Source organism: Hemitrygon akajei, chromosome 15, assembly GCF_048418815.1.
Source record: "Hemitrygon akajei chromosome 15, sHemAka1.3, whole genome shotgun sequence".
Lineage (NCBI taxonomy): Eukaryota > Metazoa > Chordata > Chondrichthyes > Myliobatiformes > Dasyatidae > Hemitrygon > Hemitrygon akajei.
The window spans coordinates 5,101,620-5,127,860 of NC_133138.1; the positions used below are offsets into that span (position 1 = coordinate 5,101,620).

Genomic DNA, 26,241 nt, shown 5'->3' on the forward strand with positions numbered 1-26,241 from the left:
TGCATGGGTTTGCTCCGGGTGCCCTGGTTCCCACTCCCACTGCAGAGATGTACCAGTTAGCAGGTTAATTGGTTGTCCTGTGATTAGGCTGGGGTTACATCGACGGGGTATTCATTTATTTGTTTATTTATTAATTATTTCTTTTTATATGAATTTGCAGAGCTTGTTGTCCTTTGCATAATGGTTGTTTGTCCATCCCGTTGAGCGTGATCATCCATTGATTCTATTGTGTTTCTTTGTTCTTCTGTGAATGCCCACAAGGAAACAAATCTCAGGGCTGTATACGGTGACACCTATGTACTTTGATATAATCAACTTACTTTGAACTTTGATTTTTTTTTGGGAGATAGATTCAATGGAATTGGATTTAATCCCTACAAGGGCATTATTGCCACGGTGACGTAGCGCTCAGCGCGATGCTATGTAGCTCAGGGCATTCCGGAGTTCAGAGTTCAGTTCTGGCGCGGTCTGTAAGGAGACCTTCTGCGGGTTGCATGTGTTTCCTCCCGCAGTCCAAAGGCTGATTGGTCAATTGTAAATTGTTCCGTGATCAGTTTAGGGTTAATCAGGTTGCCGGAGTGCCGAGGCTACAAGGGCTGGTAGGGCCTACGCTGCTGTGCCTGTATTGCTAAAAATAAAAAATAACGACAGTGGCAGTGTATCAAGTCAAGGTGCTGGAATTGGAACTGGTTTAGTATTATCTTGTATGTTGTTTATACAGATCAAAATTCACCAGACCAGTGCATCAGGTAGAACAATATAAAAAATATTGACACTGCCCGGTGGTCAGGGTCGACATTGGATGTTGCATCCGAGCTGTCTACGTGACACACAAGCCTGCACAGAGAGCGAGCTGTTGTCAGTGTAGCAGTCTCCCGCTCTCCACACAGCTGATAAATCCAAAGGAATGGCAGAGGCCGATACAATTTGTCACCAGCAGCGTCGCAGGAGCTGCCAGTCAGTGTTGCCTTAGAGACTCCAGCTCCGGAGTTTTCCTCAAGGGTTATTTACTCCTGAAGCCTCCCCATGAGTGGGTATAGCCACAAGGCAGTGGAGGTTTGAGATCAGAGTTTTCCTTCTCCTAGATGAGCTGCCAACCACTGCCCAAAGCGACTGGTTTGGCTTAGTAGCTAAACCATACGTGAAGGCCCAGAGCTTGACTTGGTTGTCAGAGGCTATTTCCGATGTACGCCATTGGGAGCACTTAATAGTAGTGGCTGCTTATCCCCATTACCACCCACACACTCCCCCACCCCCTTCCCTGGCTATGACAACTTTAAAGAACCAGGTAAAACAATAACAGAATGCAGAATAAACACAATATCATGGACCAAGGGGCTCCTACTGCACTGTAAATTCTATGCTCTCTCTACACTTCTCGTAATATTATATAAATGTCTATCAGGTCTTCCTTCAGCCTCCACCACTCCAAAGAAAAAACCAGTTTGTCCAAACCTCTCCTTACAGGACAACTAGGACGAGCAGTGGGGAGCAGGCCAAGAAGAGGGAACTTAATTACAAAATGTTGGGAGGTGAGAGGATGGCGGATAGCGGGTTGATGAGCTAGACGCTACACAAACAAGGTGAGTACTTGTTCTTAACAATGGGTCATCTAGACCATTGTTTCCTATAGTGGAGGAGTCCAGTCTCAGAACAGAAGAGCGTCCCTTTAGAGCAGTGATAAGGGGAAATCTCTTTAGCCAGAGGGTGGTGAATCTGTGGGATCCATTGGAGAGGGTCCAGAGGAAGTTCAAGGGAATGATCCCAGGAATGAAAGAGTTAATGTATGAGGATCAATTGATGATAAATTTACCTTGAACTTGAACTTTGAACAAGGATGTGCTGGAAACAGGTCAGGCAGCATCTGTGGAGAATGAAATCGAGTTGGTGTTCTGTAGAGTTGCTGCCTCTCAGTTCCTGAGTTCTAGGGTTCAGTTCTGACCCCTATCCTGTACAGAGCTTCAATGTTGAGGCATTGGTCAGACTGCACTTGGAGTGTTGTTTTGGGCCTCATATCTAGGAAAGGGTGTGCTGGCATGGGAGAGAGTCCAGAGGAGTTTCAGAACAAAGGTCCCAGGAATGAAAGGGTGAACGTATGAGAAACATTTGGTGGCTCTGGGCCTGTACTCACTGGAGTTTAGAAGAATGAAGGGGATCTTATTGAAGCCTATCAAATATTGAAAGGCCTAGATAGCCTTTGATGGATGTGGGGAGGATGGTTCCTACAATGGGAGAGTCTAAGACCGTATGGCACAGCCTCAGAATAAAGGGACATCCATCTAGAACAGAGATAAAGAAAAATTTATTTAGCCAGAGGGTGGTGAATCTGTGAATTTTATTGCCTCAGACGGCTTTGGAATCAGAGTCATTGGGTGTACTTAAAGTGGAGGTTGATAATTTATTGATTTAACAGAGCATTGAAGGTTATGGAAAAGACAGGAGACTGGGGTTGAGATAATAAATCAGTTATAATGGAATGGTGGAGCAGACCTGATCGGCCAAATGGCCTAATTCTGTTCCTATGGCTTATGGTCTTATGGTTTTTCCCTCTCTGTCTCTCTATCTCTCATCCTCCCTGTATCTCTCTTTTTCTCTCTCCTCTCCCTCTCTCTGTCTCTCCACTCACTCTCTGTCTTTCTCTCTCTATCTCTATCTCTCTCACTCACTTTCTCTCTCTCCCTCTCTGTATCTCTCTCTTTTTCTCTCCTCTCTCTCTGTTCCTCTCCCTCTCTGTCTCTCCCTCTCTTTCTCTCTCTCCCTCTCCCCGTATCTCTCTCTTTTTCTCTCTCCTCTCCCTCTCTCTCTCTGTTCCTCTCCCTCTCGCTGTCTCCCTCTGTCTCTCCACTCGCTCTCTCTGTCTCTCTCTCTGGGAGCTGGTCGTTGGTGTTTCAACTTTTCTCTATCAATAGTGGGCCGGAGAGAAACTCCGTCCCCTCCTTCACCTTGTGATCCCAGCCACTAATCTCCTCCGATGCAAATTTGTGAATCTGTTAAACAGAGAGAGAGAGAGATGTCGAGGTGTGCTTTAAGCAAGAGGTGGTTAATGAGAAACTTGAGGTGTGTGTGTGTGTGTGAGCGAGTGTGTGCGCATGTGTGTGTGTGTTTGTGTCTGTACGTGTGTGCCAATCTACGTGTGGCGGAGGGAGTGTTGCGGTCCCTGCGTGGAGCCCAGAGGCGTCCTTCGACGGGGGAGTGTTGAAGGCAGCATGATCCGAACTGGAGCCTGCCAACATGTATGTCAGCTATCTTCTGGATAAGGAGGGGAACATGTACTCTAACTCTGTGCGGCACCCTGCTCTCAACCTGAACCCCCAGAACTTCGCGCCTCCTCCTCCCCCTCCGCCCACGTCTCAGTACCCCGACTTCCCTAGTTACCACGTCCCCAGCATCGGACCTGACCCCCACCACACCCAGCCGGCCGGTACCTGGGGTCCCCCCTACATGCCACCCCGCGAGGAATGGCACAGTTACGGCGGGGCGGCCCCCGTGCCCGTGAGCTCCTCAGGGTCGCAGTTCCCCTTCGGGCCCTCGGAATTTGCTGCCGTTCAGCCGCAAGGTGCAGCTGGGCTCCTTCCGCCCGTCAACGCAGCAGTCCCCCAGCTCTCGCCTGGCTCCCCCAAGCGGAATCCCTACGACTGGATGAGACGGAGCCTTCAACAGAACCCTCAAGGTAAGAGGGGAGATCAGGGTGGGGGCTGTGCAGAGGGCACTTGTGTGAAGGAGAGCAGAAACCCACAGTGTATTTAAGGCAAGGGAGGGGGAGGCTTAAAATACCTGGGGCAAAATTTCTTTTTACAAAGAGTCATAGGTAACTGGAATGTCCGGTGGAGGCAGGTATGATTAAAGTCTTAAAGATTAAAGATTGGCTTTATTTGTCCCATGTACATCAATACAGTGAAATGTGTCATTTGTGTCAACAACCAGCACAGTCCGAGGATGTGCTGGGCAGCCCCCGAGTGTCCCCCTGCTCATGCCCACAACTATTACCCCTAACCGGTATGTCGGGAGGAAACCAGAGCAGCCGGGGGCACCCACGCCGGTCACGGGGAGAATGCACGAACTCCCATCAGACGGCGCTGCAGTGATATTGAACTGACTGCTGGCGCTGTGATGCTAACACTGTCCTTGTTTAAAAATGTGTGGGGCATGCCTCCCTTTTACTCAGAGGGAGGTGGGTGCGTGGAGCAGAAATGGATACCATAGGGTTGATTAGCGCAGACTGTGTTAGACACACGAATGTGCAGGGATTGGAGGGATGTGGATCATATGCAGGCAGAGAGATTTAGTTTAATTTGGCATTGTGTTCAGCATGGACGTTGTGGGCCAAATGGCCTGTTCCTGGGTTGGGTTCTCCACGCTTGGAGCTCTGTGTTCAGAGACTCTGAGGTATTGCGACTGGATGAACGTGTCTGATTTCTGTTCCTTCAGGAGGTGGGATGTGATGAGGGTAGGCTCTGATAGTCGATGGTCATACCACTGCGCCATTGAACCCGCTGAGATCGTCACCCAGGAGCGGGTGGAGGGAGGGGTGGGGGAAAGTGGTGATGCTTTACTTTGTATGAAGGAGTGGGACCACTAACCTGAGCGTGTGTGCGTGTGTGCGTGTGCGTGTGTGTGTGTGTGTGTGTGTGTGTGTGTGTGTGTGTGTGTGTGTGTGTGTGTGTGTGTGTGTGTGTGTGTGTTTTCAGACAGGGCTGAGGGAGTGTGTGTGTGTATGTGTGTGTGTGTGTGTGTGTGTGTGTGTGTGTTTTCAGACAGGGCTGGGGGAGTGTGTGTGTGTGTGTGTGTGTATGTGTGTGTGTGTGTGTGTGTGTGTGTGTTTTCAGACAGGGCTGGGGGAGTGTGTGTGTGTGTGTGTGTGTTTATGTATGTGTCTATGTATGTGTACAGGGTGTGCATGCACGTCTGTATCTGTGTGAGAGAGTGAATGTGAGTGTCAGGGGTGGTGATTTATGTCAGTGAGTGAGAGAAGGAAAGAGGGGCTGACACTGTTACTTTGGAGGTCGCTGAGTGGAGTGGAGTGGAGTGTTTTGAGGGTGCTGACCCTTTGGCCCAATGAGTCCGTGCTGACTGTCAACCCTGGGCTGAAAATGTAGAAGGTGAGAGGGGCTTTGTGAAAGCAGATATGTGGAGCAGGTTGTTAACACAGCGAGTGCTGGGTCCTGGAACACACTTCCTGGTGTGTGGGGGGTGGGGGCAAATATGATAGAGAGAGCACTGGGTGACTGGTGGGGGGGGGGGAAGGTAAATATGATACCATACTAAGTATGATAAGGTAAATATCATACTTACCCCCACCAGTTACCCAGTACTCTAACTGGTGGGGGTAAGTATAATAGAGAGAGCATGCTGGGAGCCTGTGGGGGTAAATATGATAGAGAGAACGCTGGGTACCTGTGGGGGTAAATATGATAGAGAGCTCTGGGTACCTGTGAGGGGTGGTGAAGGTAAATATGATCGAGGCACATGAATGTACAGATTGAGGCAGGGGGGATTCAGTGAAAGAAATGGAGAGGGAGTGGGGGTAAGGATAGAGGGGGTGGAAGATATGGACAGTGTGTAGGCAGAAGGAATTAGTTTAGTTGGCCATTTGACTACTAATACAATTGGTTCAGCACAACAATGTGGGCCGAAGGGCCTGTACGTTCCAAGTGGTGACAGAGCGGATGTGCAGGCTCCAGACGCTGAGAGTGCCGGAGCGTGGGATTGAGAGGCGGCAGCAACACCTGCTGTGTCACTGTGCCTCTCCCCGAGGAGAGGATCCCAGAGGTCGGGCTTGTAGGAGTTGAAGGGGGAGGCTGCCGACGGGAAATCAATGAAACTTGGAATGGACAGAGATGCGGGGGGGGGGGGTGGGGGGTCAGATGATTGTGGGGAGAAGCAGATCCTAGAACCACAGTCACACAGCCAGACTGAGGCCCTTCAGCCCAACTAATCCATGCTGGCTGTGCTGCCCCGTGAGATAGTCCCATCTGCCCATGTTTGACCCGTAGCTCTCCTATCAGAATTAAAATCCGGTTTATTATCACTGACGTACGCAGTACAGTTTGTTGCTTTGTGACAGCAGTACCGTGCAATATATAAAAATTACTCTAATTAACAATAAGAAATATATATGCGAGTGTAGTGGTTAGCACATTGCTTTATGGTACCAGCGAGCCAGGTTCAACTCCAGTGCTGTCTGTAAGGGGTTTGTATGTTCTCCCATGACTGTGCGAGTTTCTTCCAGGTGCTGTGTTATCCTCTCACAAAGATGCACCGTTTGGTAGGTTAATTGTCGTGGTAAATTGTCCCGTGATTAGGCTAGGGTTAAACCGGGGGACTGCTGGGTGAGTGACGCTGCTCAAATGAGTTGGAAAGACCCGTTCCGCGCTGTATTGCAATAAATTAGCTAATGAGAGGGAAAGTAGTGTTCATGGGATCAGTGTCCATTCAGAAACCTGATGGCAGAGGGGAAGAAGCTGTTCCTGAAACGCTGGGAATTTGCCTCCTATACCTCCTGCCTGAGAAAAGGGTCCTCAGTGACGGATGCCAGCTTTTCGAGGCATTGTCTTTTGAAGGTGCCCGCGATGGAGCTGACTGAGCTTACAGCTTTCTGCAGCTGTTTCCGATCCTGGGCAGTGGCCCCTCCACACCAGACGGGGATGCAACCGGTTAGAATGGTCTCCACGGTGCCTCAGTAGAAAGTTGCGAGAGTCTCCTCAAGCTGCTAATATAGCCACTGGTGTGTCCTCTTCGCAGCTGCATCAATATGTTGGGCTCAGGACTGACCTTGGGAGATGTTGACACCAGCTTTTAAATATTTCCAATGTGTCTGCTTCAACCGCTGTTTCTGACAGCTCGTTCCAAATACACACCACGCTTTGATTGCAATACCTGCCTCTTTTAAATCTTTCGCCTTTGACATCAAATCTATGCCCCTTCACAACTGAGGGGAGATTTGATAGAGGTACATAAAATTATCAGGGGTATGGATAGGGTAAATACAAGCAGGCTTTTTCCACTGGGTAGGGTGAGACTACAGCAAGAGGTCATGGGTTAAGGGTAAAAGGTGAAATGTTTAAGGGGAAATGAGAGGAAACTTCTTCACTCAGAGGGTGGTGAAAGTGTGGAACAAGCTGGTGTGTGCGAGCTGAATTTCAATATTTAAGAGGAGATTGGATAGGGACATGGATAGAAGGGATATGGAGGGCTATGGTTTGGGTGAAGGTCGATGGAACTAGGCAGATTAATGGTTGGGCTCTGACTAGATGGGCTGAAGGGTCTGTTTCTATGCTGTAGTGTTCTATGACTCTATGTTTCTAAAATGCTGGAGGAACTCAGCAGGACAGGCAGCAACAACAGAAAGGAATAAACAGTCGACGTTTCGGACCGAGACCCTTCATCAGGACTGGAAAGAAAGGGGGAAGAGGGTAGAATAAGAAGGGAGGGTAAGGGGAAGGAGGATGACCTGGCAGGCAATAAATGAAGCCAGATGGGTGGGAGAGGGGAGTTAAAATAAGAAGCTGGGAGGTGATTGGTGGAAAAGAAGGAATCTGATTGGAGAGGACAGTGAACCATGGGAGAAAGGGAAGGGAGAGAGGGAGGTGATAAACAGGTGAGGAGAAGAGAAGAGGTAAGAGGGTCCAAAGTGGGGAATTAAAGAAGAGGGCCTAGTCCTGAAGAAAGGTCTTGGCTTGAAACAATTTCCATAGATGCTGCTGGACCTATGTTCTTCCAGCATTTTGTGTGTGTTTCTCTGGATTTCCAGCATTTGCAGATTGTTTTGTGTTTTAAATCTATGCCCGTTTGTTTTTGGTAATTCCTCCCTGGGAAAAAGACAATGTGCTTCCACCCTGCCTCTGCTCCTCATGACCTTTTACATAACTATCATGTCACCTCCTATGTTTCAGGGAATAAAGTCACAGTCCACACAATATCTCCCTTGTAACTCGGGTCCCAAGACCAGACAAACCTGATAAACCTTTTCTCCATTCCTTCCAGTTCAATGCCATCATTCCTATAACAGCTTAACCAAACCGGAAACACAGTACTCCAAATGTTCAAAGTAAATTTATTATTGAAGTACATATACACGCACTACCCTGAGATTTAATTTCTTGTGATCATTCACAGCAAATCTAAGAAACACAATAGAAACAATGAAAGACCTCACCCAATAGGACAAACAACCAACGTGTAAAAGACAACAAACTGTGCAAGTACAAAGAGAAAATAAAGAAATAAATATTGTGACTATTGCAGTCAGTGAAGTTATCTCTCTGGTTCTGGAGCCCGATGGCTGAGGGGTAATAACTGTTCCTGAACCTGGTCGTGAGGGTCCTGAGGCTCCTGATGGCAGCAGTGAGAAGAGAGTGTGGCCCAGGTGGTGGGGGTCCCTGATGGCAGCAGTGAGAAGAGAGCGTGGCCCGGGTGGTGGGGGTCCCTGACGATGGATGGTAGCAGTGAGAAGAGAGCGTGGCCCGGGTGGTGGGGGTCCCTGATGGCAGCAGTGAGAAGAGAGCATAGCCCGGGTGGTGGGGGTCCCTGATGATGGATGCTGCAGTGAGAAGAGAGCGTGGCCCGGGTGGTGGGGGTCCCTGATGGCAGCAGTGAGAAGAGAGCGTGGCCCGGGTGGTGGGGGTCCCTGACGATGGATGGTAGCAGTGAGAAGAGAGCGTGGCCCGGGTGGTGGGGGTCCCTGATGGCAGCAGTGAGAAGAGAGCATAGCCCGGGTGGTGGGGGTCCCTGATGATGGATGCTGCAGTGAGAAGAGAGCGTGGCCCGGGTGGTGAGGGTCCTGAGCTACTGATGGCAGCAGCGAGAAGAGAGCGTGGCCCGGGTGGTGGGGGTCCCTGATGGCAGCAGTGAGAAGAGAGCATAGCCCGGGTGGTGGGGGTCCCTGATGATGGATGGTAGCAGTGAGAAGAGAGCGTGGCCTGGGTGGTGGGGGTCCCTGATGATGGATGGCTGCAGTGAGAAGAGAGCATAGCCCGGGTGGTGGGGGTCCCTGATGATGGATGGTAGCAGTGAGAAGAGAGCATAGCCCGGGTGGTGGGGGTCCCTGATGATGGATGGCTGCAGTGAGAAGAGAGCGTGGCCTGGGTGGTGGGGGTCCCTGACGATGGATGGTAGCAGTGAGAAGAGAGCGTGGCCCGGGTGGTGGGGGTCCCTGATGATGGATGGCAGCAGTGAGAAGAGAGCGTGGCCCGGGTGGTGGGGGTCCCTGATGGCAGCAGCGAGAAGAGAGCGTGGCCCGGGTGGTGGGGGTCCCTGATGGCGGCAGTGAGAAGAGAGCGTGGCCTGGGTGGTGGGGGTCCCTGATGGCGGCAGTGAGAAGAGAGCGTGGCCCGGGTGGTGGGGGTCCCTGACGATGGATGGCAGCAGTGAGAAGAGAGCATGGCCCGGGTGGTGGGGGTCCCTGACGATGGATGGCAGCAGTGAGAAGAGAGCGTGGCCCGGGTGGTGGGGGTCCCTGACGATGGATGCTGCTTTCCTGCGACAGCATCTGAATCTGATCTGAAGTGGTTGATAAGACCACTCTCGGCTTCTCCGCACTGTTTTGCTCACCCTGTTATAGGAAAGATGTGGCTAAACTGGAAAGGTTACAGAGAAGATTTACAAGGATGGTGCCAGTATTAGAGGGCCTGGGGTAAAGGGTGAGGTTTGCCAGGGGAGGTGTGGCTCCTGATATTTCTGTACCTATGTGGTACAGTAGCAAATGTGGCCTCACCCATGTCTTATATAACTGCAACACAACTTCCCAAAGCCTTCCTAAATCCTACATTACTCATAACATGTTTTTCATCAACATGTAAAAAAGTGAGGGCCAGCATCGATGGTAATTTAAGCTTGTGTATTGAAATAAAAATGAGACTGGTGGTTCAAGACTGTACTTTGTAACCTTTGTTATTGACATCAGCACAAATAAATCCAGGTAAAATGTCCCATTGACCTGCAGCCAGCCATAGCTGTCCAAACCCCTCCCATCCAGGTAGAAATGTAAACCTCCTAAATGTTGAAATCAAGCCCACGTCCACCACTTACGCTGGCAGCTCGTTGCACACTCTCACCACCCTCTGAGTGAAGAAGCCCCACAAACATTTCACCTTTCACCTGAATCCATGACCTCTCACTGTAGTCCCACCCAACCTCAGTGGAAAAAGCCTGCTTGCATTTACCCCATCTATACCCCTCATAATTGCATCCACCACTTGCGCTGGCAGTGTGTTCCACACTCTCACCACCCTCTCTAAATGAGATTTCCCTTAACGTTCCCCTTAAGCATTTCACCTTTCACTCTTAATCCATGACCTAGTTGCACTCTCACCCAACCTCAGTGGAAAAAGCCTGCTTGCACTTACCCTATCTCTACTGCTCATAATTTTGCATACCTCTATCAAATCTCCCCTCAGAGTTCAAAAGTTCAAAGTAAATTTATTATCAAAGTACATATATGTCCCATGCTCAAAGGCACAAAGTCCTCGCCTATTCAAACTTGTGATAAAACATAGAACATTACAGTACAGGCCCTTCAGCCCATGATGTTGTGCTGACTTTTACCCTACTCCAATGTCAATCTAGCCCTTCCCTCTCACATAGCCCTCTATTTTTCCTTCATCCATATACCATCTAGCTGCCATCCTCCCTCACTCCAGAGAGAAAAGTCCTGACTGTGATGAGAACAGTCCGCTCACCAGCACTGGCTAGACCATCTCTGAGTGACTTGGGCCAGATGGCGATGAAGAATATTATTCCGAAGATCTTTTGATTTGCAAGATTGCTCGCAGGAAATTGGGAAAAGAATGGAATGGATTTATTAGAAGCTTCTTTAAATGAAGTGATCTTGGGCAGAGATCCAATGCTATAAGGGAGATTGGCAAATTTTTACAGATGCATCGTGGAGAGCATTCTAACTGGCTGCCTCACTATCTGGTATGGAGGGGTCACTGCACAGGATCAGAAACAGCTGCAGAAAGTTGTAAACTCAGCCAGCTCCATCATGGGGACCAGCCTCCCAGCATCGAGGGCATCTTCAAAAGACAATACTTCAAAAAGGTGGCATCCATCATTACGGACCCCATCACCCAGGACATGCCCTCTTCTCATTACTACCATCAGGGAGGAAGTGCGGAAACCTAAAGACACACACTCAACATGTTAGGAACAGTGTCTTCCCCTCTGCCATCAGATTTATGATTGGACAATGAACCAATCCATGAACATTAAATCACTATTTTTGGCTGTCTTCTGGCACGAACTATTATAATTTTAAAAATTATATTTCTTACTGTAATTTATAGTTTGTTATTATTATGTATGCAATGTACTGCTGCCACAAATTTCATGACATATGCTGGTAAAATGAAGCTGGATTCTGAATTGGAAGTAGACGAAACACCCAGAGGTGAGGCAGGACAGTCTAGCCTCAATGGGCTGAATGGCCTTTTAGTGTCTATTTTGACATCTGACATCTACTTCAAGGAGGTAGAACAGGGTTACTACAAATTTTTAAATTTTTTTAATTAGTTTTTTAATACATTTTCTACATAGCTACAGATAAAAAAACCAGATCAAAATGAACATTAATACAGTGCAAAAATAAACATACAATAATAATATGATACAAAGAAAGATAATTGAGAAAGCACCCAAATTGAAGACATGTAAAATTAGTATCCTCCCCAAGCCCCACAACAAAAAAAAACTCCAGACCAACCACAACACAATATAGAGAATATAAATCAGGACAATCAAACCCCCCAAACTGTAAATACTCTTAGCAACAGAAGATATTAATGCCTACTACCAACAAAAAAAAGGAGCTGAAAGCAAGGGACCAAAAAAAAACCTTAGTCAAGAGGAAGGTTATGAAAGTACTCAATAAAAGGTCCCCAGACCTTATGGAACATTAAATCCGAATTAAGAACTGAATAATGAATTTTTTCAAGGTCTAAGCAGGACATAATATTATTAAGCCATTGAGCATGCGTGGGCGGGGCAACATCTCTCCATCTAAGGAGGATTAAACGTCTAGCCAGGAGAGAGGCAAAAGATAATATTCGACACTTAGTCGAACTCAGACGTAAATCTGTCTTGCCCCAGAAACCGAACAAAGCAATTAAAGGGTTAGGTTCTAGGTGGTGATTCAGAATATGCGATAACGTTATGAAGACATCTTTCCAAAATTTCTCCAAGCTAGGACAACCAGTACATATGAATGAGAGGGGCCTCACCCCTTTTGCATTTATCACAAAGCGGACTGATGTTAGGGTAAAATCGAGATAATTTAGATTTAGACATATGGGCTCTATGAACAATCTTAAGCTGTAAAAGGCAATGGCGAGCACAAAGAGAGGTTGAATTAACCGATTTGAGAATCGAGTCCCAAGTCTCATCAGATAAGGAGGTATTTAAATCATGCTCCCATGCCATTTTAATTTTATCCACAGGGGCACGTCGTAAGGCTGCTAATTTATCACGAATAAATGATATTAAACCTTTACCTAGTGGATTAATAGAAAGAAATAAGTCCATAACATTTTTCTCAGGCATTTCAGGGAAGTTAGGAATTAAAGGAGTAGTAAAGTGTCTAATTTGGAGATACCCGAAAAAATGAGCATTGGGCAGATTGAACTTAGCAGAGAGCTGTTGAAAAGAAGCGAAGCGATTATCATTAAAAAGATCTTCAAAATGTCTAATGCCCTCCCTATACCAATCATGGAATGCTGAATCATACGTAGTAGGTAAAAAAGGTGATTATGTAAGATAGGGCTAGAAAAGGAAAAACCATGGAAACCATAAAATTTCCTAAACTGAGCCCATATACGCAAAGTGTGTCTAACAAGAGGATTAACAATTAATCTGGACAAACTACTAGGGAGTACAGAGCCAAGAAGTGCAGAGATAGATAATTCTTTAGTGGAGCTCAACTCCATTGCCACCCAATTAGGGCACTCGGGTTGGCCATGGAAAAAAGACCAAAAGGTAGCACAACTTATATTGGCTGCCCAATAATATAAACGAAAGTTAGGTAAAGCCATGCCACCCTCCTTTTTAGATTTTTGGAGATAACCTTTATTAATTCTAGAGCGCTTATTCTTCCACAGATATGACAAAATAATAGTCTAAGGAATCAAAAAAAGATTTAGGAATAAAAATTGGGATTGATTGAAATAAATATAAAAGTTTAGGGAGAACATACATTTTAACAACATTAATACGACCTACCAAAGACATAGAAAGAGGTGACCATTGTAACTGACTCTGTTTTATAGCATATGAAAGATTGGCAAAATTTTCACGAAAGAGATCTTTAAACTTCCTTGTGACTGTAATCCCAAGATAAGTAAATTGATTATGAACTACTTTAAAAGGGAGTTCACGAAATGTTAATTCTTGTGCTTCTTTATTGATTGGGAAAATCATAATGTATACTACAATGTATACATAATCTATACTAGCTCTTATGTATACTACAAGTTTTAGATCACTTAACGAGGGAGGAATAGTAGGTCTAAACCAGTCCAAAGGTGTACCGGTCAGTAGGTTAATTGGTCATCGCAAACTGTCCCGTGATTAGGCTAGAGATAAGCTTGGGTTGCTGGGTGATGTGACTCATTGGGCCCAAAGGGGCTGTTCTGCATTGTATCTCCAAGTAAAAAAAAATAAAAATATGAATTGCATGTTTCAGTAAACACAAGAGACTCTGTACATGCTGGGAATCCAGAGCAATGCATAAACTGCTGGAGGAACTTAGCAGGTCTGGCAGCATCTGTAGAAATGAATCTGTAGTGGATGTTTTGGGCTGAGGCCGGAGGGTCTTGGCCTGAAACACCGACTCTTTATTCATTTTCACTGATGCTGCCAGACTTGCTGAGTTCCTCCAACAGTTCGTGTGGTGAATGTTTTAAGATGCCCTCATCTGTAGCCTCCCACAACACTCCATCAAAGAGCCCTCTCTTCCTAAACTTGTTGGTGTCTAGTCCATCTGTGGTTTTAATCATGACCTCACCAGCTGCCTGGCCTGAACTTTGGAATTCCACCCTCATGCCTCTTCGCCTCTCCTCTTTAAAACACTCCTTTTAAGATGGAGACTACTGTGTGAGATATTGATTGCCCTCTTCCTCCTGTTTGTCCAGAGATCTCTGCAATAGGGGAGAGATTGGGAACAGCTTCACGCCGCGTGTGGGGAGTATGTGGAACAAACTGCCAGAAACAGTGGCTGAGTCGAGCACATTAGCAATGTTTAAACGCCATCTGGATAAATTTATAAATAGAAAAGGCTAAGAGGGCTGCGGGCCAAGTATTTACATTTTTATTGAGAACAAGCACAGAATAGGCCCCTTTGGGCCATGTCACACAGCAATTTTTAGCACTAGCCTAATCGTGAGTCAATTTACAATGAGCAAGAAACCTACTGACTGGTATCCCTTTGGACGTGGGAGGAAACCCGAGCAGCCGTTTCACCAGGAGGATGTACAGACTATGTCAGAATTTCCTGCGCCCTCAGCAGTAATGGCGTAACATTATCTGCTACGCCAACATGGCGCCCATGTGGGCTGATGTGACTAGCTCACCTCTGGCATGGGTGAGATGGGCCAAAGGGCCTGTTTCTGTGCTACGTGACTCGATGGCTCTGTGAGAGCATCTTTCTCTAAGTGCAGTTTGTGGAGGATACTTTGACGGAAAATGTACCGGGAAAAGACTTGTTTGGTCGTTTGTGTTCCGCCGAGCATTGTGGGTATGCTATGTTGGCACCAGGATGTGTAGTGACATTTGCCGGCTGCCCCCAGCACATCCCTAGATTGTGTTGGTTGTTAGTGCAGATGACACGTTTCACTGTATGTTTCAATGAACACTCAGTGGCCAGATACACCTGCTCATTAATGCTGATATTTAATCAGCCAATCATGTGGCAGCAACTCAATGCATAAAAACATACAGACAGGGTCAAGGGGTTCATTTATTGTTCAGACCAAACATCAGAATGGGGAAGAAATGTGACCTAAGTGACTTTGACTGTCGAATAATGGTTGGTGCCAGACGGGGTGGTTTGAGTATCTCAAGCTGTAGGGATTCCAATCTTCTTTATGCCATGGACCGATACCTTTAAGCAAGAGGTCCATGGACCCTAGGTTCAGAAACCTTGCTCTAGGGTTTACAGAGAATGGTATGAAAAACAAAAAAACATGCAGAGAGACAGATCTGTGGGCAAAAATGCCTTGTTAATGAGAGAGGTCAGAGGTGAATGGCCAGACTGGTTCAAGCTGACAGGAAGGTGACAGTAAGTCAGATAACCGTGCATTACAACAGTGGTGTGCAGAAGAGCATCTCCGAATGCACGACACATCAAACCTTGAAGTGGATGGGCTACAGCAGCAGAAGACCACAAACGTAAACCCAGTGGCCACTTCATTAGGTACAGGAGCAAAACCAGGTATCACCGGGAGATGGTACAAACCTCTTACAGATAGCAATGAGGATTGAACTCTGACATTACAGCTGGCAGTGAAAAGCGACTGTGCTGACTGCTATGCTACTGTGCTGCAAGCAGCTATATTCCGTTAGGAGTCTGAGGAAAATTGATATGTCACCAAAGTTTCTACTTTCTGCGAAGGCTGAGGAGAGTCCATCTCCCACCCCCCCCATCCTCACCACATTCTACAGGGGTTGTATTGAGAGCATCCTGAGCAGCTGCATCACTGCCTGGTTCAGAAATTGCACCATCTCGGATTGCAAGACCCTGTAGTGGATAGTGAGGTCAGCTGAGAAGATCATCGGGGTCTCTCTTCCCGCCATCACGGGCATTTACACTACACGCTGCATCCCCAAAGGAAACAGCATTATGAAGGACCCCACGCATCCCTCATACAATCTCTTCTCCCTCCTGCCGTCTGGGAAAAGGCTCCGAAGCATTCGGGCTCTCACGACCAGACTATGTAACAGTTTCTTCCCCCAAGCTATCAGATTCCTCAATACCTGAAGCCTGGACTGACACCTTGCCCTATTGTCCTGTTTATTATTTATTGTACTGCCTGCACTGTTTTGTGCACTTTATGCAGTCCTGGGTAGGTCTGTAGTCTAGTGTAATTTTTTTTCTGTGTTTTTTTTAACGTTTTTTTTCCACAGTTTTTGTACTGTGTCGTGTAACACCATGGTCCTGAAAAACGTTGTCTTGTTTTTACTGTGTACGGTACCAGCAGTTATGGTGGGAATGAGAATAAAAAGTGACTTGACTTGAGACACTGACAGATTTGTGCAGATGTACTGTGGGGAGTGTTCTGACAGGAGGCATCACCCTCTGGTATCGGGGGGAGCGGTTGTACTGCGCATGATTGGAATTCAACTGACTTTATTGCATCCTTCACATATATGAGTAAACATCTTTACGTTACGTTCTGTCTAAATGTGGAATGTGCAAATTATACTCATTTGTAATAAATAGTATATACAACATGACAGTCAATATAACATAGAAATACAATTGTATCAGCATGAATTATTCAGTCTGATGTCCTGGTGGAAGAAGCTGTCACGGAGTCTGTTGGTCCAGGCTGTTATGCTGTGGTACTGTTTCCCGGGTGGTAGCAGCTGGAACAGTTTGTGGTCAGGGTGACTCGGATCCCCAATGATCCTTTGGGCCCTTTTCACACACCTGTCTTTGTAAGTGTCCTGAATAGTGGGAAGTTCCCATCTACAGATGCGCTGGGCTGTCTGCACCACACTCTGCAGAGTCCTGCAATTGAGGGAAGTACAGTTCCCATACCAGGCAATGATGCAGCCAGTCAGGATGCTCTCAATTGTGCCCCTGTAGAAAGTTCTGAGGATTTGGGGACTTTTGCCAAACTTCCTCAACCATCTGAGGTGAAAGAGGTGCTGTTGTGCTTTTTTCACTGCACAGCTGGTATGTAGAGACCACGTCAGATCCTCGGTGATGTGTGGAAAGTTGTAAACTCTGTGTCAGCTCCATTTCCATTGTGAGTACAACCCTCCCCAGCATCAAGATCACCTTCAAAAGGCAATGCCTCAAAGAGAAGGCATCCATCAATAAGAATCTCCATCACCCAGGACATGCCCTCTTCTCATTGCTACCATCAAAGAGGAGGTATAGGAGCCTAAAGATACATACCCAACAATTCAGGAACTTCTCCTCTTCTGCCATCCGATTGAACAATGAACACACGTAAACCTTTCCCTTAAATATACATAAAGACTGGGCTTCCACTGCTGTCTGTGGCAATGAATTCTACAGATTCACCACTCTCTGGCTAAAGAAATTCCTTCCCACCTCAGTTCCAAAAGGACGCCACTCTATCCTGAGGCTCCGTCCTCTGGTCTTAGACTCTCCCACCATAAGAAACATCCTTTCCCCATCCACTCTGTCAAGGCCTTTCACCATTTGATAGGTTTCAATGAGGTGACCCCTCATTCTTCTGAATTCCAGTGAATACAGGCCCAGAACCATCAAACACTCTTTGTGTGACAAGCCGTTTAATCCTGGAATCATTTTCGTGAACCACCTTTGAACCCTCTCCAGTTTCAGCACATCCTTTCTAAGATAAGGGCCCCAAAATCTGCTCACAATCCTCCAAGTGAGGCCTCACCAGTGCTTTATAAAGTCCCAACATTACATCCTTGCTTCTATATTCTAGTCCTCGGGAAATGAATGCGGACATTATATTTGCCTTCCTCACCACAGACTCAACCTGCAAATTAATCTTGGGGTATCCTGCACAAGGACTCCCAAGTTCCTTTGCAGCTCAGTTTTTTTTTTGTACTTTCTCTCCATTTAAAAAATAGTCAACCCTTTCACTTCTTCTACCAAAGTGCATGACCATACACTTCCTGGTACTGTACTCCATCTGCCGTTTCTTTGCCCATTCTCCTAATCTGTCTAAGCCCTTCTGTAGCCTCTCTATTTCCTAAAAACCACCTGCCCCTCCACCTATCTTCATATCATCTGCAAACTTTGCATCAAATCCATTAATTCCATCATCCAAATTATTGACATATAACATAAAAATAATCAGTCCCAACACAGACCCCTGTGGAACACCACTAGTCACTGGCAGCCAGTCAGAAAAGGCTCCCTTTACAGTATTCTCACTCTTTGCCTCCTGCCAATTAGCCATTGCTTTATCCATGCTAGAATTTTTCCTGCAATATCACGGTCTCGTATCTTGCTAAGCAGCCTCATGTGTGGCACCTTGTCAAAGGCCTTCTGAAAATCCAAGTACACAACATTAACTGATTCTCATTTGTCTATCCTGCTTGTTACTTCTTCAAAGAATTTCAACCAAGTTGTCAGGTCAGATTTTCCCTTGAGGAACCATGCTGACAATGGCCCATTTTATCATGTGCCTCCAAGAACCCTGAGACCTCGTCCTTAATAACCGACTCCAACATCTTCCCAACCACTAACTGGCCTAGAGATTCCTTTCTTCTGCCTCTCTCCCTTCTTGAAAAGTAGAGTGACATTTGCAATTTTCCAGTCTTCTGGAATCATGCCAGAATCTAGTGATTCTTGAAAGATCATTACTAATGTCTCCACAATTTCTTCAGCCTCCTCTTTCAGAATGCTGTGGTGTAGATCATCTGGTCCAGGTTACTTATCTATCTTCAGAACTTTCTGTTTCCCAAGAACCTTCTCCCTAGTAAAGGCAACTTCACTTACTTCATGCCCCCGACACACTTGAATTTCCACCATACTGCTAGTGTCTTCGTCAGTGAAGACTGATGCAAACTACTTATTCAGTTTGTCCACCATTTCCTTGCCCCCATTACTACCGTTTCAGCATAATTTTCCAGTGGTCCAATATCCACTCACCTCTCTTTTACACTTTATGTATCTGAAGAAACTTTTGCTCTACTCTTCAATATTATTGGCTTGATTACTTACATATTCTATCTTTACCTTCCTGATGACTTCTTCAGTTGCCTTCTGTTGGTATTTAAAAACATCCCAACCTCCAACTTCCCAATAATTTTTGCTCTATTATATGCCCTCTCTTTGGCGTTTATGTTGGCTTTGACTTCTCTTGTTGGCCATGGTTGTGTCATCTTGCCTTTAGAATGCTTCTTCCTCTTTGGGATGAATATATCCCGTGTCTTCCAAGTTGCTTCCAGGAATTCCAGCCATTGCTGCTCTGTCATCACCCCTGCCTGTGTTCTTTTCCAATCACTTCTGGCCAACTCCTCTCTCTGTAGTTCCCTTTACTCCACTGTAATACCGATATGTCTGACTTTAGCTTCTCCTCAAGTTTCAGGGTGAATTCAATCATATTATGATCACTTTTCCCGAAGGGTTCTTTTACCTTTTCAGGTTCATGGCTCATCAGCCAGTCCAGAATAACTGATCCCCTAGCGGGCTCAGCCATGAGCTGCTATAGAAACTCCCCTTGTGGAATCCAGCACCAACCTGAGTTTCCCAATCTACCTGCATATTGAAATCCCCATGACCATTGCAACATTGACCTTTTAGCATGCATTTTCCATCTCCCATTTCAACTTGTAGACCACATCCTTACCACAGTTTGGGGGTCAGTATACCACTTCCACCAGAATCTTTTTATCTTTGCAGTTCCTTAGCTCAATCCACAATGATTCAACACCTTCTGACCCTATGTCACCTCTTTCTAATGATTTTATTTTATTTTTTACCAACAGAGCCACGCCACCTATTTGCCTTTCTGCCTGTTCTTTTGCTACAATGTGTATCCTTGGACATTAAGCTCCCAGATATAATCTTCTTTAAACCATAATTCAGTGATGCCTACAACATCGTATCTGCCAATCTGTAATTGTGCTACATGTTCGTCGACCTTATTCCATATACTGCGCGTAGTCAGATATATTACCTTCAGTCCTGTATTCAACCTTATTGATTTTATCATCCACAACATTGACATAGAAGACAAACAACAAAGGACCCAGCACTGATCACTGTGACACTGGACCAGTCACAGGCCTCCAGTCAGAGAGGCAACCCTCTCCAACCTCTCTGTGGCTTCTCCCACAAATCCAATGTCCAATCCAATTCACTACTTCATTTTGAATGCCGAGCGAGTGAACCTTCTTGCCCAGCCTCCCATCCATGTCAATTGTCTTACCAAAGTCCATGTCCACTGTCTCTCTCTACAAAATAGCCTTTAATGCCACAATGATAAAGATAGAACTAGATGTTACCTCTCAACTGCCAAAGTAGCACAGAATAGATTAGCCCCCCGCCCCCCAATAAGCAGCACTAATCTCTAATGGAGCCTGCCAGTCATCCTAGATATCAAAAACCCCGGGTACTAGTTCAAAGGCAGAACTTCACATTGACCCACCACAAAGGCTAACCTAACAACTAATTTACTGATGCTCTCACCTCATTACAAAGTGAACATGGCCACTGTGTGCTAATCTAAACAATACACAATAAATGCAGATTTAAGCAAACATACAACCGAGCAACACCCCCCCCCCCCCCCCCGTGGTGAACTACATATACCTGTCTGGACACGCCCCCCCCGCTGACTGCTCCTGTGGCTCCTCCCACTGACCCCGGTATAAAGGCGATTGGAGGCACTGCTCCTCTTTCAGTCTCCAGGATGTTGTGTGGTGGTTTCTTGCAGCTGACGGTGCTTTCTTCCAGCCAATAAAAGCCTACCTTAACCCACGTCTCAGAGTTATTGATGGTGCATCACCCCCACCCTGATCTGAGCTGTACCGGGCAAGAGACAACTTTAAAAGCAATACTTCAGGAAGCATAGACCATCAGTAACGGTGATGCAGTAATGAAGTGCTTACCCAGCCACAGAACAAGTCTTCGAAAACAACAAAGGAATAACAACAGAGGAGTGAACTGCGGAAGAACTGATTACTCAGTCCAGCTGAAACTCCCCTATTTAACAGGGGTACTCATGCAGTAGTTCACAGCACCCAAACAACCATCCTCACCCAGAGGCAGTTGTACCAAAGGGCAGATAAATGGCAAAGCAACACCACAACACAAAGTAACAAATAAACAAAAGGCCCGTACACTGTAAACATCCAGGGGCAAACACAATTTAGGCCCAAAATGGATGAGTCCCCATTATGTTACAACCTCGGCTCTCAGGAAGACACAAAGGAGTCAGGCCACAACTGGAATTACAAACAAAAGAAACTTATTAAACTAAAGTTAAGGTGAAGGGAAAAGGGGTGATGTGTGCTGGCTGCAGAATAGGAGAGCGAGAGAGTGGAAGAGGAGGTGGCCCCAGCAGGAGCCAACGATGGAAGGGTAAACCCGGGTGTCCTCCGGAACTGCATCACAGGTTATAGAGGAAACACAGCCCAGGAAATGTACTGGACATAACTCACCTCCTTTTTCTTCTCTTAACCAGGGCCTTAATATCTCTTAAAAACCAAGGTTTCCTACGCCTGTTATCTTTACATTTTACTCTGACAGGCACCTACAAGCTTTGTGCTTGCAAAATTTCACTTTGAAGGCCTCCCACTTACCAAGAATGTCTTTGCCAGAAAACAGCCTGTCCCAATCCACACTTACCAGATCATCTCTGATACCATCAAAATTGGCCTTTCTCCAGTTTTGAGTCTCAACCTGTGGACCAGACCTGTTTTTTGAATATTAACTTTGATACCAACGATATCGGGGTCACTGGATGCAAAATGTTTCCCTGCGCAAACTTCTGTCGCCTGCTCTGTCTCATTCTCCAACAGCAGATCCACTGTCACACTCTCTCTCGGTGGGACTACTACGTACTGATGAAGGAAACTTCCCTGAACACGTTTGGCAGACTCTATCCCATCCAGTCCTTTTACAGTGTGGGATTCCCAGTCAATATGTGGAAAGTTAAAATCACCTACCATAACAACCTTATGTTTCTTGCAACAGTCTGTGATCTCTTTATAAATTTGTTCCTCTAAATCCCTCCGATTGTTGGGTGGTCTGTAATAGAGCCCCATTAAAGTGGGCATACCTTTCTTATTTTTCAGTTCTACCTATAACGCCTCAATAAAAGAGTTCTCTGGTCTGTCCTAACTGAGCACTGTTGTGACATTTTCCCCGACTAGTAACACCACCCCTCCTCTTTTAATTCCTCCCATTCTGTCTTGTCTAAAACAATGGATCCCTGGAATATTGAGCTGCCAGTCCTGCCCCTCCTGCAACGAAGCCTCACTAATGGCCACAATCTCATAATTCGAGGAGTTGATCCATGCCCTGAGCTCATCTGCCATCCTTTTCTTCATTGAAATATACCCAGCTCAGGTCACGAGTCGCACCGTGCTCAACCTTTTGATTCCTGACTTTGTCTGAGGTCTTACCAACATCTGCCTTCACAACCTCTCCACTAACTGTTCTGGCACTCTGGTTCCCATCCCCCTGCAACTCTAGTTTAAACCCCACCGTGCAGCATTAACAAATCATCCCACTCGGATATTAGTTCCCCTCCAGTTCAGGTGCAAACTGTCCCTTCTGTACAGGTCCCACCTTTCCTGGAAGAGAGCACCAATGATCCAAAAATCTTATGCCCTCCCTCCTGCACCAACTCCTTAGCCAAGTATTAACCTGTATAACCTTCCTTGCTCTGCCTCACTATTACATGGCACAGGTAGCAATCCTGAGATCACAACTATGGAGAACTTGTCCTTTAACTTAGCACCGAACCCCCTGAACTCCCTATGCAGAACCTCATCACTCATCCTACCCATGTCATTGGTATCTACACGGACCACGACTTCTGGCTGTTCACCCTCCCACTTAAGAATGCTGAGGACTCGATCTGAGATATCCTGGACCCTGGCACCCGGGAGGCAACATGCCATCTGGGAATCTCGTTCTTATCCACAGAACCTCCTGTCCATTCCCCTGACTAATGAAACCCCTATAACCACAGTGTGCCTCTTCTCCCCCCTTCCCTTCTGAGTCACAGAGCCAGGCTCAGTGCCAGAGAGCCGGCCACTGTGACTTTCCTCTGTTAGATCATCTTCCCCCCACCCCCAACCCGGCAACAGTATCCATAGTGATATACCTGTTGTTGAGGGGGATGGCCACGGGGTACTCTGCACTGGCTCCTTAACCCCTTTCCCCTTCCTGACTGTCACCCAGTTTCCTGTGCACCTTGGGTAACTACCTCTCTATACGTCCCATCTATCACTCCCTCAACCTCCTGAATGATCTGGAGTTCATCCGGTTCCAGCTCCAACTCCCTCACGTGGTTTGTTAGAAGCTGCAGCTGGATGCAGTTTTCGCAGTTGTAGTGATCAGGAACACTGGAGGTCTCCCTGTCTCCCCACATCCCACAAGAGGAGCATTCACCGTCCTGCCTGGCACCTCTACTATCCTAGCTGAGCCGATATAAAGAAGGGAAGGGAAAAAACTTAATCTAGAGCTTTATGTTTCTTTGCTTTCTCTGACTGAAGCCTCTCTTCGCTAAAGCCTCAAGATCATCGTTCTGACCCTGTCCATTCCACTGCAATGATGGCCACTGTGCTTGCCCCTGGCTGGCTTTAATTTGCTAATCAATCCCAAATGCCGACTGGTTGCTAGGCAACGCTCTATTACACTGATGTGACCCGCTGCTGCCTTTTCCTACTGGGCCAGCGGACCTGAGTGAAATCCACTCCTCTCAAACTTCTGATGTCCAGATTGGTCGCTGGTCAAAGCGCAACGTTGAGGGATGATAACTATTCCTGAACATGGTAGTGTGGGTGGTGAGGCTCCTGTACCTTCTTCCCAATGGCAGCGAGAAGAGAGCATCTCCTATAATGATGGGGTCCTTGATGACGGAAGCTAGTTTCTAGTAGCAGCGCTCGGTGTAAATATCCTCAATGGAGTGGAGGGCTTCGCCTGTGATGGACGGGGCCGTGGGGAAGATGAATCTCAGGGCTATACATACTTTGATAATAAATGATAATAACTTTGAATTTTTAAATCTTTGGTGGGGAGGGCTTTACCTGTGATGGATTGGGCACTTTCCACAGACTTCCTGTTCAAGGGAATTGGTGTTTTCAGACTGGTTGTAACCAGTCAACATAATCTCCATTGTGCAGCTATGGAAGCTCCACAGACAGGCCACAAGGCATGTTTCAACCCGTAAGGAGACACTCACAAATTTCTACAGATGTTCCAAGGAGAGCATTCTAACTGGTTGCATCACCAGGGGAGGGTCCACCGCACAGGATCAGAAAAAGCTGTAGAAAGTCGTAAACCCAGAAACCTCCGTCATGGGCACCAGCCTCTCCAGCATCGAGGACATCTTCGAAAGGAGATGCCTCAAAATGGCAGCATCTGTCATTAAGGACCCCCATCACCCTGGACGTGACCTCTTCTCATTGCTACTGTCGGGGAGGAGGTACAGATGCCTAAAGACAGACACACACACACACACACACACACACACACACACACACACACACACACACACACACACACACACACACACACACACACACACACACACACACACACACACACACACACACACACCATTTGACGAACAGCTTCTTCCCCTCCGCCATCAGATTTCTGAATGGATAATGAACCCATGAACACTCCCTCAGTATGTTATTTTCCCTCTCATTTTGCACTATTTATTTAGTTTCATTTTCTTTTTTTATATATACCTATATTTTTATTACTATGTATTGCAACGTACTGATGCTGCAGGACAATATATTTCATGACATTTGCCGGTGATATTAAACCTGATTCTGAAACATCAACTGGGCTCGGTATTTACTCACTGACCGGCTGCTATCTGTTGTTTGGAAGATGTTGTTTTCTCCTTTATCTGCTTGCCAGCACAGCACATGGGAGGCGGGGAAGGGGAAAGAAACATGTTCTCTAAACCCAGCATAGTTTTGATGATTTCATCCTAACCTTCGGAATGTAATTTCAGCACCACTTCCAGGGTCTTGGTCCCAGTCACAAGGTTAACGGAGTACAAACCGTGGCCTTGGGGGCAGGTCATGGTGTCAGGGTCAGAGTGCAAGGGTCATGGAATCACATTGACAACTACCAGCCTCAGGGTTCGAAGGTCATTCTACAACCTGTTTTGTTTGTTGTGTAAAGTTACCGGCATAAAGCCCTGATGTACAGTACTCTGTTGTATACTTCGAGTGCCACACACAAAATGCTGGAGAAACTCCAGCTGGTCAGGCAGCATCTATCTCTTCTCCCTTCCTTTCCAAACGTAATGAAGGGTCTCAGCCTGAAACATTGACTGTTTATTCCCCTTCATAGATGCTGCCTGACCTGTCGAGTTCCTCCAGCATTTTGTCTGTGTTGTGCAAGATTTCCTCTATCTCAGAATCATTTCTGTTTAAGATTCCTTTTTCTTCAGCCTCTCCCACCTTCACCTTCATCTATTCCCTCCCAGCTTCACCCCCTCCCCCACCCACCCGACTTCTCCCTCACCTGGTCTCACCTATCACCTCCCAGTGTCTCACTTCATCCCCCTCCCCCACCCACCCACCTTCCCCCTCACCTGGTCTCTCCTATCACCTCCCAGTGTCTCACTTCATCCCCCTCCCCACCCACCCACCTTCCCCCTCACCTGGTCTCACCTATCACCTCCCAGTGTCTCACTTCATCCCCCTCCCTCACCCACCCACCTTCCCCCTCACCTGGTCTCACCTATCACCTCTCAGTGTCTCACTTCATCCCCTCTCCCACCCACCCACCTTCCCCCTCACCTGGTCTCACCTATCACCTCCCAGTGTCTCACTTCATCCCCCTCCCCCACCCACCCACCTTCCCCCTCACCTGGTCTCTCCTATCACCTCCCAGTGTCTCACTTCATCCCCCTCCCCACCCACACCCACCTTCCCCCTCACCTGGTCTCCCCTATCACCTCCCAGTGTCTCACTTCATCCCCCTCCCCACCCACCCACCTTCCCCCTCACCTGGTCTCACCTATCACCTCCCAGTGTCTCACTTCATCCCCCTCCCCACCCACCCACCTTCCCCCTCACCTGGTCTCACCTATCACCTCCCAGTGTCTCACTTCATCCCCCTCCCTCACCCACCCACCTTCCCCCTCACCTGGTCTCACCTATCACCTCTCAGTGTCTCACTTCATCCCCTCTCCCACCCACCCACCTTCCCCCTCACCTGGTCTCACCTATCACCTCCCAGTGTCTCACTTCATCCCCCTCCCCACCCACCCACCTTCCCCCTCACCTGGTCTCACCTATCACCTCCCAGTGTCTCACTTCATCCCCCTCCCCACCCACCCACCTTCCCCCTCACCTGGTCTCACCTATCACCTCCCA

At 47.1% G+C, this 26,241-nt stretch overlaps 1 protein-coding gene across 1 annotated transcript in view; it reads left to right on the plus strand.

Moving 5' to 3' along the window:
• Positions 1–3,142: 3,142 nt before the first annotated feature.
• cdx1b (caudal type homeobox 1 b) overlaps positions 3,143–26,241 on the plus strand; it is a 73,874-nt gene continuing 50,775 nt past the window's right edge. Inside the window, exon 1 of the mRNA XM_073067091.1 lies at positions 3,143–3,670. Within this exon, the coding sequence (XP_072923192.1) occupies positions 3,232–3,670 (439 nt within the window). The 5' untranslated portion in view covers positions 3,143–3,231. The remainder of the gene's footprint in view (positions 3,671–26,241) is intronic.